The 19,890-nt window shown below is 39.9% G+C and overlaps 1 protein-coding gene across 8 annotated transcripts in view; it reads right to left on the reverse strand.

Annotated features, from left to right (window-relative positions):
• ccdc88ab (coiled-coil domain containing 88Ab) overlaps window positions 1–19,890 on the reverse strand; it is a 73,088-nt gene that overhangs the window by 31,124 nt on the left and 22,074 nt on the right. For all 8 annotated transcript variants that reach the window (XR_013303852.1, XM_077613148.1, XM_077613146.1 and 5 more), the window contains exons 4-9: window positions 7,836–7,905; window positions 3,121–3,179; window positions 2,701–2,784; window positions 2,047–2,187; window positions 309–481; window positions 1–82 (exon numbers count right to left, since the gene is read on the reverse strand). Coding sequence is in view for 7 of the 8 variants with exons in the window: in XM_077613148.1 (XP_077469274.1) it covers window positions 1–82; window positions 309–481; window positions 2,047–2,187; window positions 2,701–2,784; window positions 3,121–3,179; window positions 7,836–7,905 (609 nt within the window). In the remaining variant the exon portion in view is untranslated. The remainder of the gene's footprint in view (window positions 83–308; window positions 482–2,046; window positions 2,188–2,700; window positions 2,785–3,120; window positions 3,180–7,835; window positions 7,906–19,890) is intronic.

The raw sequence follows: 19,890 nt of genomic DNA on the forward strand, positions 1-19,890 counted from the left end.
CTCCTGCTGAATCTTTTTGAGCTCTAGCTCCATGTTCTCTAGCTCCTGTCGTGTGTCTAGAAGTTGTTCGCTCTTTTCTTCCCTAGAAAATATGAGAAGACGAATGTTTAGGTTCTAGGTATGTAAATTAACGTAAGTAAAATTTTAGGTTAAAGATAAACAAGATGCCTCAACGTCAAGACTTTTCAGAAGCGTGTTACAGCTTGGAGCTTAAGATCTTACCACTAATATACACACACATGCATATGCCCATGAACCAGAAAAATATGGAGGTAGCTACCAAATGCAGTAACAAAATGCTCACTCACAATTCCTGCCTCAAACGCCTAATCTTGGCCTTGGCATCAGCCAGCTCCACAGAAAGGTGCTGCCGACTCTCTGTCCTCCTCATGCTCGGAGAACCGTTGGGCGACTGAACTGGGCCGGCACCCAGCGGGGATAACTGGATACAATCTCGTTCCTGTGTCAGCTCCACGATTGTCTGATGGTTGGAGCAGAGAAGAGATAGAATTGGCCCACATTTTTCTATATAAACCGTGGTTAACTGCTGACGATGACTACTTATGTCAACTAGAAAAAGAGAATTTGAAGGAAATGTGCCCCCATCAGACAATCTATTTCCCCTAGCAGCTACAGGAAATGGACTTTTAATTGAGAACTCATGGGCTCCAAAGTGATAATCTGGAGGCCATTACACACAAACAGCTTTTGTATCAACCATAGGCATCTGCGCCCAATGGCTACAAACCCAACTGATGCATGAATGCTAAGAAAAACAGAGAGGGAGAAAGAGAGACACTAATCGTTCATCCACAGGACAGTTTGCAACCCTTTTTTTCTCCTCGAAAGCTACTTGCTTGTGGTAAACTTTCCACACAACCCATTATTGTGCGACTCAATGTTGATGTTCATTGGTTGATCAAGATACATTTGATCAATTAAATATTTCTGTGTACTGTTTTTCTATATGAAATTTAACAAACTTGCACTTTATAGACCTATGTAACCAATTTCATGACAATAGGATACATCATAGATTCTTTGGACAATAATACACTACAGTAATGGGTCTACTTAGAAATGTCTCCAACTAAGAAATATTCAAGTTAGAAATCCCTCAATGGGAAAAGTTTGTCTTGAGATATGTAAGAAATTAAAAATTAAAAAAACAACAACAAAATATAATTAATACATTTTAAGTTATGTTGTCCGTGTTTTGGTATTTTTTGTCAATTGCTAAACATTTGCCTCCTCCTCTCTCACCTACACACAGTTTTTTAAGTCATTTTAATGGCTTGATAAATAATTTTCTTTTCATTTTTGTGCTTGTCACATTCACACAAAACCTGCAGACTTAAATCAGGTTTAGTTGGTAGTATTGGGAGCTTGGAACGGAAAAAGGCTTTTACATGTAAATTGCATCTACTGGTAGAAATTGGTTCCAGTAGTGTTTTTGTAACTTTAATTTATCATAAATAGAGGTACCACCGTACTTACTGATATTAACAACATATTCCAAGATTCAATTAGACTCATAGGTACAGTCTACTTTTAACACAGTCACATTTCAACTAAAGCAATAAAAAAATAAAGGAATTTTGCTATTGACAATTTTGCTGGCAAAACATTTCAGACATTTGAATTAATTTTCTTTAATGAAATGGCATCCATAAAAGATGGTGATATTGATCAATATTGCACATTTTGATCAATTTCAATTAACCGTGCTTAACTAATGGATATATTGAGGGAGATCGATGTATCGTTAAACCCCTAGGTCTACGTGCGTATATGATTTTTTTCTAAAATTCTAAATAATTTGGGCAGTGTAGCTTATAGTCAGGTGCGCTCCATTGTGAGGAATTTATTTTGCTTTTTGATCAATTTAAATTCTGTTGTTCTTAACCGATTGACAAATTGATGCAGATCAACGTATAGTGAAACCTCTAGGTTTACATGGCTTAGTTTCTAAAATTTGGGTGGTGCAGTTTATAATACAGTGGCTGTATAATATGAAAGTAAGAGTAATAATGTTTTACTGGATACCTCTAGTTGCATGTCCCTGTCGTCCACTGTGTGTTTAAGATGAAAAGCCAGGTTCCTGGATAAACTTGCCAGGTCCTCAGCGGGAATCTCCCCGCTCTCTAGCCATTGTAGGTCGACCACATTATCCTGGTTGTGTGTCACCTATAAAGCAAAATGTCACATATATGAGATGATGGAGGGAGTGTTGAGTATTTCGCAGGGACGCAAAGAAAACTTCTCATCTCATTTTCTGAACTGCTTTATCTTCACTAAGGTCGCGGGGGGTGCTCGAGCCTATCCCAGCTGACTCCGGTCCAAGGGCGGAGGACACCCTGAATTGGTGGCCAGCCAATCGCAGGGCACAATGAGACGGACAACCATGCACACACACACCCATACGTAGGGGCAATTTAGAGTGTCCAATCAGCCTACCATGCATGTCTTTGGAATGTGGGAGGAAACCCACGCAGGCCCAGGGAGAACATGCAAACTCCACACAGTTAGACTGACCTGGATTTGAACCCAAGTCCCCCACTATGAAGCCGACGCGCTAATCACTCATCTGCCGGGCCGCCGCAAAGAAAACTTTGGACAGAAATATGACCTGTGTCTGTGCCTTAAGCAAAGAATATATATTTTGCTGCATCCTTAGTATTGACTGCTACTGACACTGACCTCTTGGATGTGGGAGGCAATGGCAGCTTTGGTGTCAAAATCCAGAGTCTGGATGCGTTCAATGTAGTCTTCCTTTTTGTCGCACTGGAGACAGAAGGCGGGTCAGGCTCAAATTAAATCGCTAGTTTTTAATCAATTAATTCAATTTAAAAAAATAACTGGGACTTCAGAGAAGTCACTGATACTGAGTTCTAATTTACTTTTAGCAGATCATGACTACTGGTCGTTCTTGACAATTGTCTTTTTCCCCATTTTCTAAAAATGGTCAGACATAGCCTTAGGGTTAACAATTCTATCCTGGTGTCTATCCCCCCAAAACATAATTGCGAAGCACTGAGTTAACAAAAGTATGAGAATAAATTTTACACTGGCATACACGTTTCGTTATATTCACGTATTGGAGTGAATAGTCCATCTTACCTGGACAGCACAGCCAAGCAGTAGCAATAGAAATTTCTTCATCTCCTCTAAACCACGCTCTGAAAGAAAGAAACAGAAAAAAGTGTTCCGTTAGCTTCCGATCCTCTGTCTTTTCCCCAGGAATCAGGTTATTTACCAAGTACCAAAAAAATAATGTATCACGGTACTGTGCGAATAAGTTTGGAAGAGTGACTCTGCATGTTCTCTACCTCGGTCCCCGGTTCCCCATCTTGTGGAAGACTTCCTGTGTGTGGATCCAGTTTCTGTCTAACTTTACAACGTCTTTTTGAGTCTGTATCTGTTTTAGCTACCGCAACCAAGATGGCGCTGTTCAAGTGGTAGCCGGCAGCGGTAGCTCCGTCCACTCTTGCTCGTTTTGTGTTTTAGTTTGGTGATTCTTGATGATCCCATTTATTTTGATTTGCTTTGTGCTTTATGCTTTTGCCAAGTTGTTCTGTCTAATCACCCTCTTGCTACTGCCAAAAGGAAATTTCAAATCGAGATCGGTCCACCTGTGTGGAGTTTGCATGTTCTCCCCAGGCATACGTGGGTTTCCTCTGGGTATTCTGGTTTCCTCAAACATTCCAAAAACATATATTGTAGGCTAGTTGGGCACTGTAAATTGCAACCTAGGTAGGAATGTGAGTATGAACGTTTGTCTCCTTGTGACCTGCGATTGGCTGGCCACCAATTCAGGGTGCTCCACGCCTTATGCGCGTAGTTGACTAGGATAGGCTCCAGTGGACCCGAGACCCTTGTGAAGATAAGCTGTACGGAAAATGAATGAATTTACTAAATGAATTGAATTTAAGGTTTTACTAGTACTTGCTTTCCATAGTAAAAAAAATCAAAACACAAAGAACCTCCAAGCATCTGTTAGCAAGTTCTACAAGCCTCAACAGATGTGCTACATTTCAACCAGGTGTTGTATGATGTATGTGTCACTGTTGCACAGGATCACATGATGCTGACATGACAGCTATAAAGTTGTGGCAGTGATATATGTCCACATGCAGTCAGGCTGAGAAAAAAAGGTCATTAACCTTCCGACCCTTTTCAACCAATAAAGTTAGGAATAGACAGGATAATGCAGTGCACATTTTATAAAGCATATTGATGTCCATCGCAAAGGGTCACAAATTCTGTGTAAGGTATGACTATTTTGTAACACTACGTAGTCATATGGCATGTCCAGTGTTTGTTATATTATAATCATATACACATTTGTTTTAATGTCATCTAATCCATTAGGACTGAGAATGATTGCTGCCTGCCCTTCCCAGTATATTAAGATTGAATCTCGATAAATTGTCAATGGCAGCTAGTGAGTTAAGTTTCCTGAGAGTATTTATTTACAACATTTAAAGGCCCAGATGAGTTGCCGGTGAATTAGAAAAAAAAAACTCAATTATTGCCAGTGCCCAGATTAGTGGAAACTTCTATTAGCGCTTCCAGACGGAGAGCGGATTAAGCTCAGCAGCAAGGTAGGCAAAGATAAGCAGCCTGCTAGGACAAATACTGGATAGAGAGGCAGCGATGGGGAGAAAAAGACGGTAAAAAGAGGTAAGATGAAAAGCAGGAAGACAAAAGAGGTAACACAAACAGATGCAGCAATGGACAGAAGGTTAAAAAAAATTGTGAGGAAGCACACGTATGATCCATTCATCTGTTATCCTTCTTTGTTTTGAATCATCTGTTCCTTCCTGTCCTTTCTTCCTGCTCAATTTTCAAGGAGACTGACTCATCCTGTCTCCCAAGTGTAGCAATTATGATAACTCGTGAGCAAGCGCTTTAAACGACGCGTATACCCAGAAGAATGCAGTCAATCACTCAGGAATGTATGACTTGCATATATTTGGTGAAAAATGACAAAACTGTTAGATGTTGCTTGGCTGGGAAACATTTTAACAAACGTAATCCAGAAATATCTTTTCTGGGTGACGCTACTTCTCAAAAACTACTAGTATTTAAAAGTTACAAAATCTATACAAGTTAAACATTTTATGTTAACACACTGGCTGCCATTGACATCCGATCTATTTGGACTGGAAGGGGTGGCACTGCCAGTGGTCATTTACTGCTAGCTCCACCCAGTTCAAATGGATTGGACGTCTATCACTGTCACATGACAAGTTACTGACGCATAATGTTTTTATGTTGATTGTGGGTTTTGAAATACAAACATGAAAGTGTTTGACAACCCCACAGTGGTTGCTACAGTACAAAAATCTGTTTTCCATAAAAAACAAACATTGATAGACTTCTTTAGATGACTTTTCTAAGACCAAACAAAGGAGGTATTGTGCATGCTTGTTGACATTTGCATGCAAGCGTGCCCGTTAAAACGACGCACACAAGCTCAGCACAGGCTTCCTCGGGAGCCCTCGGGTGATACAATAAGTTCCCACTGTTGGGGACACGTCCCCCCCTCTAACAAGAACATAATAAAAGCCACATGTCCGATTACTTTCAATAGACTGCCCGACTGTATTACCGGTAGCTTGGTGACTGACTGAAGTAGAAGAAAGCATGCGGAATATGACGTAAAAGCCCTTTCTTCTGCAGTTTACTTGCTCCTAGCAACCCCCCGCTAACGTAATTATTTTTAAAAGTAGCACTTGATTTTCCATGAGATGGACCACAGTTGACACATTGGAGTAAAATCCAGTGACAAACCAATAAGTATTTTTTTCCCTTTTCTGGAATATTTTCTCAGTGAATGTTGGCTACATGCAGCCAATACTCGGTGTTATGGTCAATACAGTAATCCCTTGATTATTGCGGTTAATGTAGACCAGACATGGCCGCGATAAACGAAAAACCGCGAAGTAGGGTCACAGAGGTCTGGGGAGTGGCTTGCGCTTGCGAGTTTCAGCGTGGATTTTCACATTTTTATGAACTTACAAAAAAAATGTAATTAAAAAAAATTCCCCACTAGTGTCTGTATTTCAATTTGTCTCCGGTTTGAACTTGTATGAGGAAAATCTCCCTGGAAAAATGTTCCTTTGCACTTATTTTCTTGCATATTTGCCGCCTCCGCGTATAAGCCATACCTTTAAAATTGCCTTAAAAATCATTGAATTTTACAATTTTTCTCGTTAAGACGCCCCCTAACTCACGATTTTCACCTCCATATTCATGGTTTTAATAGGGAGTCCACATGTGTTACTTTGAGAGGAAAATCTTAAGAAAAATCACTGCACGTGGTATTTCGGAGACTGTATACATCGATTGCTGGATTGCACATTCCTGAAGGGTGTTGCCTGCATGTAGACAAATTCAAAAAGGAACTCACGTGAGCAGTACAACCAGGAAGTGTCCCCCTAGCGGTCTAGTTTTTCATGCCTAGGTAAGATGGCAGCGCCCTGAGCGAGCAATGGTAGGCACAAGTATGAGTTTTTTCACATTTTATGGAAGATACGGTTTACTTTTTTCTTGAATTTAATTCATAGACGTCAAAATTAAATTGTCTTGCATTATGGCGTTTCTTCTTTGTCAGCTTGCAGTTTTGTGCATGTCAAGTCTAATTTGTGCGCATATAAGCCACGCCCTCAATTCAGTCATTTTTGGGAGCGACAAATACAGCGTTTATCCTCCTGATTACCAGTAGTTCAAATTTGTCCTCTGTAGAGGACATTTGTAAACCTAAATATCTCCCACCCAGTGCATCCAATCGCATTAACTCCTTTTGTGCGCTATAGAGGACATTCAGAGATTTCCAATGATACCAAATTTCTTTTGCAGTATTCCAATCACTTCACGTTCACCATTAGTTATTTTCATTGAAAAATGTTAATTTTGGAACTGTGAATTTATTTTTGAATATTTTCCTGCATAATACCATCATTTAATTACTGTTCATTTATTTTTGCATATTCTGACACAATTCTATCATTTAATTAGTGGGTAAAAACTTCAGATAGTGAGACTTTAAATGAAATACGTGTCAACATACTTCCAGCTTGCTCTTTCAACAACAAAAAACAACCAAGCCAGTTATTCGCCGATGTAGATGCATGCGGCAGCATCTCATTGTTCATGTATTTACACTCAGCGGCCGCATGTTTAAATTAAAGCTGCAGATGCACAAAGGCATTCAAATAGCTTCTGTGCTTACGAAGGCGGCATAGAAAGCGACCGAGACAGGAAACAAAGACATTTGGAAAGTTTAATGTTTTGTTCGGAATTGCCAAACCGAGCAAAGTTTTTCCCCAATGTCTGCTTCTCGTTATCATGTCTTCTCAAGGTCATGGCACAATATCAAGTAGCAGATTTGGACCACCACAGAGGTCAAAGCGATCAGTATCAATTCAGTGTGAAATTTAAACACTTAAGACCACACCGCTTTGAGACGTATCGGATGTTGCCTCTGAGTTCAGAGGGTCAAAGCTGCAAAATGTTTTATATCCTGCAGTCCTGTCCCCCCTTTGTCATCATTTAGAAAACACAGAGCAGGAACTCTCATTACAGAACCGCTGGGGGAGGGGGGGATTTAAAAAAAAAAAAATCACAACTCTGAGGAAAATTGCATTTGAAACATCAAAGTGACAGATAAATGAAAGCTACTTTATTATTCCATTGTAGTGATGTGATGTGAAAGAGCTGCATGAAAATGGTTGACCAGTAAATGAACTCTTGAGTCGCTAAAATTCTACCCCTACAGTCTTGGGTTGCTCAGTGTGATAGTTGTGTGTGCGTGTATGTAAGAGGCTTACCAGTAAGAGGGTTCCGGCCCAAAATCAACACATTGGGTAGGGGCATCATCACTAGTTGCTGAAGCGTCTCCTGAAATTGAGAAAAATCACATTTAGCTTAATATTTATTTCCTATGTAGTTTTCATTACGACTTTCTGATAGTTTTATTGAATCGGTAGTGAACATTTAAGAGTAGGTAGTTAAAGAATAAGCAGAGGGGGGGGAAATGATGCAATTGCAAAATTCGGAAGGAAAAAAAATGATTATGCAGTAATATTTTAGTTAAAAACACAACAGTGTCTTTCTGTCAAAATGCAGTTAAGATGGATTTTTGCCCCATTTGATTGACTGAATATGTCACAACTGATCACCGAATTTACCTCAAATTTTTCTAGATCAATAATCACGAACATATAATTGTCCATCCCTTGGGTGTACACCTCTTTAGCTAAGGCAGTTGCGACACGTCTTGTATGTCCGTGTAATATCACCAATCCAAGACAAAGCTTGAGGCATATGGAGCTCGTATTATATAAATGACAGACAGCAGAATTACCAGCATCAATCCTCTGCAGTAAGACTGTGTGTGCAGAGGTTTTCACATGGGTTAAATTGCTGGTGTGCTTTTTGCCACAGGGGTTCCCCATTATTTACATGTCAGTCACGTGAATTCCAGAATCCATTAGGTGACACACATGCACAATTCCTGCACTGTCCGGTTTACCACCACATCCGTCGGAACCTTGCTTTTGTCCATTCAAGTCAGTTGAATGAGGGTTAATCCCAGGTCAAGATAATTCAAACAGGAAATGGGTGGGAACATTCGACAAGGAGATGGAGGCGACTTCCTGCCAGATCAAGACAAAGGACAACTGCCAAAACTGCCTTTTCAGTTTTTCAAATGGATGGCCAACTACAGTCATACCTCAAAATACGAGCGCCCCGACATACGAGCAATTTGAGATACGAGTCAAATTTTGGGCAAATATTTATCTTGAGATACGAGACAAATTTTGATATACGAGCATACAGCGGACGCGAGAGGCTACTCATAAGAACATAATGGGCACTGTCTTTCTGGTCGCAACTCCCTCGTGTAATGTCTCCCTGGTCGCAACTCCCTCATGTAATGTCTCTACAAGCACTGGGCTTGTTTTCAGTGTTTTTTTCCCGTTAGTCAGTGCGAATGGCATATATACTTCTCATTGGCAATTGGTCGTGCGTTATCCTATTGTGAGGACATTTGTGTGCATCATTTTGGGAATATTTTGAAGGGAAGACAAAAGCAAACAACCCTCGATAGGTTGCATCTGAAAGTCAGGGTGGAGGCGGGGCAAATAGAGCCAACCCGGCCGGGAGAAGAAAGGTATAAGAATGTAAAACAAAATTAGAATTAAGTTTAGTGTAAGGTTAGATTAAATTTATTTTTGAGTGTGTCTGCATCGTAATCCAAGTTCATTTAAATTTGTTTAAATTATGTTACAAGCGTGTTGCCGTGCCAAAAGTCTCTCTCAAACAATCAGCTTTCCAAACATTGCCCTGGCTTTAAGATTTGACACTGGGACATAAAAATAAACAAGCAAAAAAAAACTGAAGTTACATAAGAGAAGTGGAACTCAATGCCCCACTTACATTCAAGGGACAGATGGACAACGACTATCTGGCAAGAGAAAGAGAAAGGAGTGCCACTGCACTCAGTTTAGTGGCTTGGCAACCTGTGAATTTTTGTCCATCCTGATTTTGTAATGGAAAATTTCCTATTTAAAAAATGTTAATGTATAACGCAGCAATACAAAATATCATATTATAGTAAGGATGATAGTCATTACCTGGTATTGCCATCCAGTGCATTTTGACAGAGAATGGCCACTGGCAGCCCTCCCAGTCAAAATGGAGTGGACGTTAATCAGCGTCAATGGCAGCCAATGAGTTAGGTTTTCCGGGCAATAGCATTTGAATTCATCAAAATCCCCAATTTAGTGTGATTGGTGATAATCATGTTCTCCCAAACAAGATAAAATCGTTTGTCTAAAAAAACTGGTTACAGACGCTCCCCTACTTACGAACGAGTTAGGTTCCGAGCGATTGTTCATAAGTTGAATTTGTTCGCAAGTTGATTCAGTGCTATATTTTGTATTATAATATATGTTTAAGGCCTATATAAGTATATTGAAGGTTTATATAAGTGCATTTGTATGTTTGAGGCTTGTATAAGTAACACGCATTGGTTTGTACTGAAAAAAACATTTAACGAACGATTGTTGAACGATTCAAGTTGTATGCCCGTGCAACGCTCACCATTTTCTCACCTGCATCAAGCTTCTTTATTATTGCCACTTTCGTTTCAAATGAAATGGCTTGCCTCTTCCTTGCACTACCACCCTCACTAGAAGCCTTTCGCTTTTCACCCACCATATTGAATAATGGATGCACGAGATATTTAATGATAAAAATGTTCTTCACGCACTTACGCACTGCAACGAACTGGGCAGAGGAAGGTGGATGATGGGTGAGCTGAGCTCTCACAGCGCCAGGCGTCGGTATTAGCGGCGGAAAGAAGCACTACAAGAAGTAGCCGAAAGAAGCCAGGCTCACAGAACAAAGAAAGTTGTAAAAACATTAAAGTAAAAAGTATAAAGTACAAAGTAAAGTAAAGAGGAATGTATTAAGAAATATTAAAATGTAAATTAAAAAAAGATAGAAGGGCTGTAAAACACGAAAAACATAAGAATATACAGAGCTACTGTCACTGGCTTCTGTGTGACGGCACCATCTTGGAAACAAAAAGGAAAAAACATAAAAATATAATAAAAACCTATGCGCAGACATGTTCGTATGTACCGTTGTTCGTAACTCGAATGTTCGTAAGTAGGGGAGCGTCTGTACATCATCTTCCCAGAAGGTTTTTATTACAAGGTCTTAAGATCTAAATTCAGGTTGTTTTTGATACATGTATCACTCCAAAGAATCGTGGCCGCCTGTAACTCACACATGCACAGTTGATACTTCAGATAAAACGCTGAATCAGCCCAAAGGTGAAAGCTGCCATTGAACCTTTTAGGGTTTGCCAAGCACCGCTTGTCCCCTTCCTGTAGCCACAAGGTCAACACAGACCCACCTGTTAATGTCAAAGGCAGCATGTGTTTGCCGTCTATGTGGTGTGTTTGCCTGTAAGACCTTCAACCCCACCCAATGAGTGGAGACACACTGTAGTACAGTCAAATCTTGGATGTCATGAGGACAGTATTTTTTTATCTTCACTGTGCTAAATCAAGATGTCACAAGATTCAAGATTGTGGGATTAGGTCACACTCAATTGTCAACATATTCTTAGAATTTTGTAACTTAAAATCGTTTTTGGACTTGAGAAAACAAGCGTGTCAATTTCATTCATTTTATTTCAATCAAAAACACTTCGTAATAAAAACAAATGGTGTGTTAAATTGACTGCAATGACTGCAATCTTCTTCCATTTAAATATTTTAAATATACTTTTATTTTGTTTATTTTATAAATGAATTTTTATGGTCAATGAATTCTGGGCTTAATAGCTTTCATATGTAAGGATAAACCTAAATTATTATTTTTCTACCATTAAGTGCAAATTAACTTGACGGAATACAGAAAAGCCCATTGTACTTAAGGACTCAATAGTATAAAAGTATTATAAAAAGGCACTTGATTTCTATTTTTATTTGAGAAAGATGATATTTCAGTGCTTCATTAAACATTTATTCAGATGTTGGATGATGATTTAGTTATGAATTTTACACATGTTTTCCTGTATTTTCTATTGCGGTTTTATGTGGAAGTATATTATTGAGATTACATTCAACTTTATTCATCCCGTACTTGTTTTGAAACCAGTATTGTATGAGCATAGTAATCCTAACCCTTATTTAAACAGGCAATACAATAAAATATAGAGAAAATGAACATACTAGATTTGGGTATCACCAAAGATGAATACCTTGGTACGAGTTTGGGTCCCTGAAGAAAAATGTTGGGAACCACTGATCTAGAACATGAGGTGCAGCACTGTCTCAGGTGAAGTTGCTACAGACTCAAAGGGTTTCATTCGTCATTGTTTTTACTTCTCTCAACTTATTTTCTTGGAAAATGACCAGTGAGTGTCATAATTAGAGATGCATCAGGGGAGTTTATCTCTTTGGTTAGCTCTTTAAAGGGGACAGTAAGAGAGAGCTAGTCATTGGAAGTGAATCTTGCAGTTAGCTCGTCATGTCCGCAGCCAAAACTCTCGTGAGAGAAGGTAAGGTAGCACATGCTGTTTCACTTTAAGTGCACATATGTGCAACAAGCCAACACATGCTCGTTAACCTGAAATGTTGCTTCTAGTAGCAAGAAAAGTACATGGCATGAAGCTATTTGCTTTCATCAACCCAATTCCATTTTCATTAATGTTATACATCAAAAAGAAAATTCAGCTAAGAAAATGTTCGGCGCATCTCTTTTCACGTTGTTTTCCTAGTACGCAAGGAATGCAACTAAAGTTTCAATGAGATTGACTTGCATTGACAAAAAATCTAATGCATCTCCTTATGCAGCGCCTTCTCACTTCCAATGTGAAAGGCAGGAAGAAATAAAACGCTTGGAGGATTAGCGGCGGGCTAATACGACGGCTAAAACACAGCTGCCTAATATTCCTTTCGGATTATCCAGGGCGCTGGCTTAGCACTTCTCATGCATAAAACATGGACACTGCGCCAGCACGAAAGCGAGAGATGCAAGCCTGTCAGGTCCGTGTGCTGCTGCTAATATCAAAAATGCAAGCATGTGCGCATACACCTTACTCCATTACAACGCAATGTCAATTTTCTTTCTCAAGGGGAATCCTTGGAATGATGGCGGTTCATATATTTCCCCCCCTCAAAAAAAAAGCGATGAGATGGTACTTTTGAGATGAGGAAATGATTTGAAACACCAATTGTGATATGACAATTTTCTCATCCAGTAAAATGTTCATAAAGTCCAAAGCATTTTCTAATTGACTTTTCAGGCAAATAAAAAAATAGTATTATTGCACACCTGTACTGGAGCAAAAAATTACAATAACATGATATTGTTGATGACAGCCTATTTTCATGCCAAGAATCTTATAATAATTTATCCAGCGTCCAAACAGGCGTCAACAAATAAAATCAAGACTTAAACACAAGTAGAACTCAACTGCAATATGGGGTAAAATTTCAAAACCAACCTTGCAAAGAAATAATTACAAAATATGTAACTCCAAAAATGTAAGAAAAATTCTCAAACAATGTTGCACCATTTAATATTTAAGAAATTTAACATCTACCAAAGATTTGGCCGTCTTTCACGCCAATTAGATCTGAATGGGGAATGAACAAGTATATTTTTAGCCCCTTTTTTAACCACCCATTTCCTAAAAAATACATAAAATATTCACATTTATTGATGATTATCTTGTTGCAAATATTTTTTTTCTAATAAAAAACAAATCTAACGGAGATTTAGCATTACAATGAATCTGTGCTTTCATTTACTCAACAAATCACAATTAAAAAGCAACTTGCTCCACCCGTCCAGTTTATTAAGACTTCATCTGATTATCGTAAAACAAACTATTATGTAGGAATTAGATGTACATACATTTTTCTACGTCTACCTTGAAATCATGACACTTTGTACTTGCCAACCTAACTGCCGTTTTATTGAACATGCAACTTCACATATTCTGTAACTGCCTAAAAACAACACATACGTAAATAAAATATATAGGAGTTGCTTCTAAAGGAGTACACTCACTGTGTAAGTTTGTAACATCGGCAAGACCCACATTGATCCTCATAGGCCAAACTTTTTAAACCACCCAGATGTTTCCGCACAGAGACACAAAGCGAAGCGAGCTATTGCCGACGGAGGTTTGTAGCTGGCTGCAGACAACATTCATTGCAAAATATGCATCAATGCCACGCTCACAACACAGCGATTCTAAAGCGCTATTGTTAAAATAAAAGAATGCGGATTTGTATGCATGGTGTGAATGTCAGCGTCTCTACTTGTGCTGTCGAGTGTACTGATTTTAATGATATTTTTTTTCCGTACCTGTCAATTCTCTTCCTTCGAAAGGGAGTTAACTGCTATGTTTATTTTTTTCAACCTTCCTAACCCATTGTTTCACTTTTACACTGATTCCGGAGCGCAATGGCAAATCAGCAGCCAGGCTGGCTGTATTATAAATGTATGTTGTGTGTATGTCATTACTGTCCGGCTGGGCTGTACCTGGAATGCATCTCGTTGAACAAAGTACAATGTACAAAGTATGTATGTATATGTAGGTACAATGACAAGGTTTTCAATTCAATTAAATGTTAGACACCCCTGTATTCTAAAAAGACGATTGGTTGTTTAGTTAGGTCGCATTGTGAGATACTATTTTGGGCCAAAGATCTATTTTAAGAGGGAAGGGACTGTCGAAATGCTCAACTGTGATTTCCAATTTTGTAGACAAGATTAACATTTCCTGTCAGGGAACGATCGTTACCAACCCTCCCAGTTCAAGCGGACTGGATGTAAATCACTCTCATTGGCAATGATAAATCAAGAGCATCATTGGATATGCTGAATAACCTGCCATCATAGCACATTTTCTCATCTCAACAAAATGACAAGTCACCATAAAGGGCACTATATAGCAGAGTAGATATGAAGTGATTCGAAACAGAGGTGTCTATTAAACACAGGGGAGGGGAGCCGCAAAGCCAAACAGGGGAATATAGTAAGAGGAGGGGGGGAGGATGAAGCCTTGATTCCATCACTTCCTACTCTGAGCACGGACCCCTCCTCTTCACCCTCTTGCACATACTTCCTCCCCCACCGTGCCGACTATATATTTCTGTGATATTGATTCCAGGAGGAATCACCGCCCGTCTGCAGTGGCTCAACTTGCATCCCAAAGAGAGGTTTATGTAGACACACTGACGGAGAGGCGTGTTGGTTCAAGGGGGACTTGTCACAACACAATAGTGCTGACTGGCTGCTTGATTTATTGCCAGTCTAATGGCTAATAATTAATAATGTTGCGCAATTGTCAACTGTATTGTCATGTGTCATCTTGGGAGGCATAACTTGTTTGTGTGAGGATGTAAGGATGCTCTTAACAATAACATGATTGGCATGTTAATTGCGTTTACATCGTTTGTATTTTTTTATGTTCACTAAATAAACCAGTGACAAAGCGGTTCAGAAAATGAATGAATGTTCAACATTTGCTTTATACACACGTAGAATCCATTTTTGGAATTAAAGAAATAAACATAGCTTCATATAATGCGGAGGGATTTGTCATTTTAAACAACACAATGTTGAAAATCACCTTAACAAGATGTTTTATCATTTTTCTCCTGCCTCACTCAATCTGTTGTGTTAACTTTTTGTGGCCATGAAATACGCAGATCAAATCCTAGACACACTTCTCAGGGTGAATATTTAAAACTATTCACCCAACATTATACAGTCTGAAAGTCTAAAATATAAACTAACATGGAAAATGATGTAAATATAAATATCTCATCTCATCTCCTGAACCAATTTATCCTCACTAGGGTCGTAGGGGGTGCTGGAGCCTATCCCTGCTGACCAGCCAATCGCAGGGCACAAGGAGACCAACAACCATTCACGCTCACACTCAGTCCTAGGGGAAATTTAGAGTGTCCACTCAGCCTACCATGCATGTCTTTGGAATGTGGGAGGAAACTGGAGTACCCGGAGAAAAACCCACACTGGCCCAGGGAGAACATGCAGACCAACCTGGTCTTGAACCCAGGACTCCCACTGTGAAGCCGACGCGCTAACCACTCACCGCCGGGCCGCCCTTTATAAATATTATAAAATTATTTGGTTAGGATTGGTTAGGTTTTCTGCACAAACACACACACACACACACTCCCAAACTTGGAGGGGAAAAAAAGTTCCCAAGGAAATTAAGACCCCTAACTAGATTGACATATTTTCATTTCCTTTTAATGTCACTGTTACTTTAAAATATGAATTATCTTCAATAACAAGTGCTAATCTTGTACGTTATAAGCCAGCAAATGCATTTCATTCGATTAAAGATACCATGGCTAGTTAACAATCGTTCTGAAATAAACAAATGAACAATTAATCACCCAGCCCAACTTAGATCCTCCTAAACTAGCTGTAAGTAGTAACTTAGCATCAGCCATCTATTTTGCACACCTATACTTGACAATGTGGCTGATTTGGGAGAAATTCCAAGACGTAATATGTAGTCCTAAACGTACCCAAAATTTCTGCTTCAAACTGAAATGACTCACTTAGGCATTCCATTGTCACAAACCTACCTGTACAATATACAACTGCATCTAAAATCAATTGTGGCTTTCCAGGTGGCGCTATTGGGTGAGTTTTGAAGTTGCTTCATACTGCATTGTACTACATCTAAAACGTTTTACTAAAAGAGACCCTGTGCATGTGTGGATGCCTCTCCTATTAAATGCGAGTGAGGAAACAGGTTCACCACTGTTTCCATCTCACAGGGCACCCTGTCTGCTTAACACACATACGGAGCCCCCTTCCCCTCCCACCTTTCCACCGACTTCCGCCAAAAGCATGTAGCTTCAACAGGGGGGCTAATTGTGGCCCTTCTCGTGCGCGTTAGTGTGTGTGTCCCTGAACCCTTAAAAGCATGAATCACACCCATTCTGCAGCCCCACTGAGTGCCGTTGCTATAGAAACGAGGGTGAGAAGACGGGGAGTGTAAGCTCAGCGTGCTTTAATACATACAGTAGAGTACAATACGTACATGTCCACACACATGCACACTCACACAGATCTCTGAGGTCCTCTGTGTAACTCCATCACCACCAACAAAGGGAAGAAAGGCGCTTCCTCTTTTTGTCAACACACACCCAAACACACTTCCACACGCACACAAAAAACACTTGACACCTGATCTAACAATCGTTATAGAAAAGGCAAAGTTGCTGCCAGACAAAGACCAAAGAAGTGTTTTTGTTTGTTTTTAATGGCTTGTATACATGTAGTTATAGTTGGACATTGGGTGCCTGCCTCCTCATCGATGTGACAGTAACGCTTTCATTGCTATTCAATGGCAGCAAATGAGATAAGCAACTAAGTAAATTTTGGATGAACTTTCTATTTTGGAAAATAAAGTATGTCTGTCAGAAGGCTTGTGAATTTGGTTGAATTACAAGATCACAATTTCAGCCCATGCAGAATTTCTCCGCCTATTAGTTTGAGTCAATTAGATGTTATTTTCAGATGTCAACTCTATTTAAAAAAAAAACAACTTTTCGTGTCCAAGCCAAGCTCTAAGCGTGGCGGTGTTCTGTTTTTCTTGATATACCCATTTCCTCAGGGTACTTAGGAAGAACAACTTGGGCTCCAATCTTCTGAGAACCTTCTATAGAACCACTGTAGAGAGCATCCTGGCGTACGGCATCACAGTGTGGTACGCTGGAAGCACGGCGGCAGACAAAAAGGCCATGCAGAAAGTGATTAACACTGCCCAGAGGATTGTCGGCTGCTCTCTGCCCTCACTTGAAGACATTGCCAGCCCGCGTTACCTCAGCAGAGCCAAGCACATCATAGGGGACCCTTACCACCCTGGTCACAATCTGTTCCAGCTGCTGCCCTCTGGCAGACGCTATAGGTCCCACAAAGCTCGGACAAATAGGCTTAAGGACAGTTTTTTCCCCACATCCATCAGACATCTAAACTCGCGCTAACATACACACATTCCCTTCTGCGGCATATGAATAGATGTTTGGTTGGTGATCTGCCTCCTACTAGCTGACTTGAAGGTAAGTGGCAGACAGTGTGCGGTAATCGAGAGGTAAGCGACCTGTATGTAATCGAGAGGTAAGCGACCTGTATCCACAACAGCGGAATGACAAATTACAAGTCCGTAACTTACACTTATTTAGGTCTTTTGCCGATTAAACGTAGCTTATGGAGAAGCACCATCAATTTCGTCACACGCAGTTTCTGCGTGTGATGACAAGTAGGCTTTTTGTGTTGTGGTAATGACGACATGGCCTATGTCCGATTATTATTATTATTATTATTCCTGCACATGCAAACAGATTTCTTCACTTTTCCAAAAAGGTTGAGTTGATTTTGAGTTCAAGCGCTTCAAATATGTTGTCTTTATATTCATTCACTAATTTTCCATACCGCTTATTCTGACAAAGGTGGCGGGGGGTGCTGGAGCACATCCCATCCAACTATAGGCACCAGGTAGTGGACACCCTGAATTTTTGGCCAGCCAATCGCAAGGCACGGAGACAGACATCCATTCACGCTTACAGTCATAGCTATAGGGACAATTTAGAGTGTTCATCTAGCCTATGCTTGATGTTTTAGGGATGTGGGAGTAAACCGGAGTACCCCGGAGAAAACCCATTCAAGCCCGGGAAGAACAAGCAAACCCACACAGGAAGTTCCAAACCTGGGATTGAAGCCTTGATCTCAGAACTGTGAGGACGACGTGCTAACTGCTCGGCCACCAAGTCGCCTGTCTTAATAATGTATTTTTTATTCTATTTTTATTAACACTTAGTAATAATCTAGGACTTTGCAACTAGAGTCCACTGATAGTTGCAACCAATTTATTTATACTTGCAGAATATAGGGCAACACATTTAAAAAGAGCTGTATTTCATTAATCTTTTAATAATGCAATTCATCCTTTCAGAGTTTTAGCTGCCCACCCTTCCCAGTCAAAATGGCTTGGACGTCAATCACCGTCAATGTCACTGACATATGATCATTTACTCTCAGCCCTCAGTTAAACAGATGGGAGTTCCTGAGTGGTCCATATGGAGTAGAGTTGATTTTCTATGTGAGGAGGTGGAGGAAAATAAAGCTGTTCAGAGCTCGTTTTTTGTTCTGCGGTGTTTTCTATCAGCCAAAAAGCTTTTGATTATGTTCTCCCTCCACATCCCTGGGGCTGTATGAGCTGCTGCTCACCAAGGTGGAGGGGGCAGGTGGACCAGGAGTATCTTGATAACATCCACCCACTCAAGCCCCCTTCATGGTCACACCCCTCGGCTATCCTCCACAATAAAGTTATTGCTATCTTCTTTATCTCCTACAGAAAATTGTAATTATGTCAATTTGGAATCTTTAATATTGGGTTATCAGCACAAACCATAACCAAAACATTTAAAACACCTTCAGTAATATGGAAACTCCCAGTGCAGTTGTACAGCACATATCACTTATGTAAATCTCTTTTATGAAAGTATCAATCGAAACTGAGCATTTTTGCCTTAGTAAAATTATTTTTTTTAATTTCATTTGTACAAAAGCTGCGGTAATTGGCTACCCACTAAAAATAGAGGACGATTACTTGTCATTGCTCTTATTCACTGGCGACACACAATTCCCGGTTAAATGTATAGCAATTTGACAGAAAAGCTGCCAATGATCCAACTGCACAAGTGCCTTCAACTACCTAATTCACAGCTAGCCCAAACATAAATGTATAGTATTAAGGGGAGGCTTAGTGGAAGTCAGTGAAGGCTGTTCTGCTCACAGGAAATGTAGGTTGACAGTATTGGTGCTTCTAGTTCGTCACAAAATATAAACGTTTCCACAGATATATATATATATTTTTTTTTAAACTACAAATTCTTGGCCTGGTCAATGCCCTATATCTCAATCTGTTCGACATTAACAGCAGTTGCTTGATTTATTTGGACAAATTTAAATCAATCCATCAACAAGCAGGAACTACGACAGAGCATGACCTCTTGTCCTGAATGTCTTGTTCAACCCAATTCCCCCTTTCCTGCCACAAATGCTCTTGCATTGTTTCCCCCAAAATCTGGCACGAGTGTCCAAGGCGCATTGGTGGGGAGCATGTGAGCCTGTGTGACAATACACACACTTGCCCTGCGGCAAGCGAACACATGCCCTAATAAACCGATTTACTCATGATGCTCCAAAAGAAGCCAGTCAGCATGGGGGAATTCCAGGCTTGATTGGGCTATGTAACCGAGTTCATATAAAAATAACTACTGCTATAAGAAGGCTATAATTTTA

This window comes from Stigmatopora argus, chromosome 11, assembly GCF_051989625.1.
Source record: "Stigmatopora argus isolate UIUO_Sarg chromosome 11, RoL_Sarg_1.0, whole genome shotgun sequence".
Lineage (NCBI taxonomy): Eukaryota > Metazoa > Chordata > Actinopteri > Syngnathiformes > Syngnathidae > Stigmatopora > Stigmatopora argus.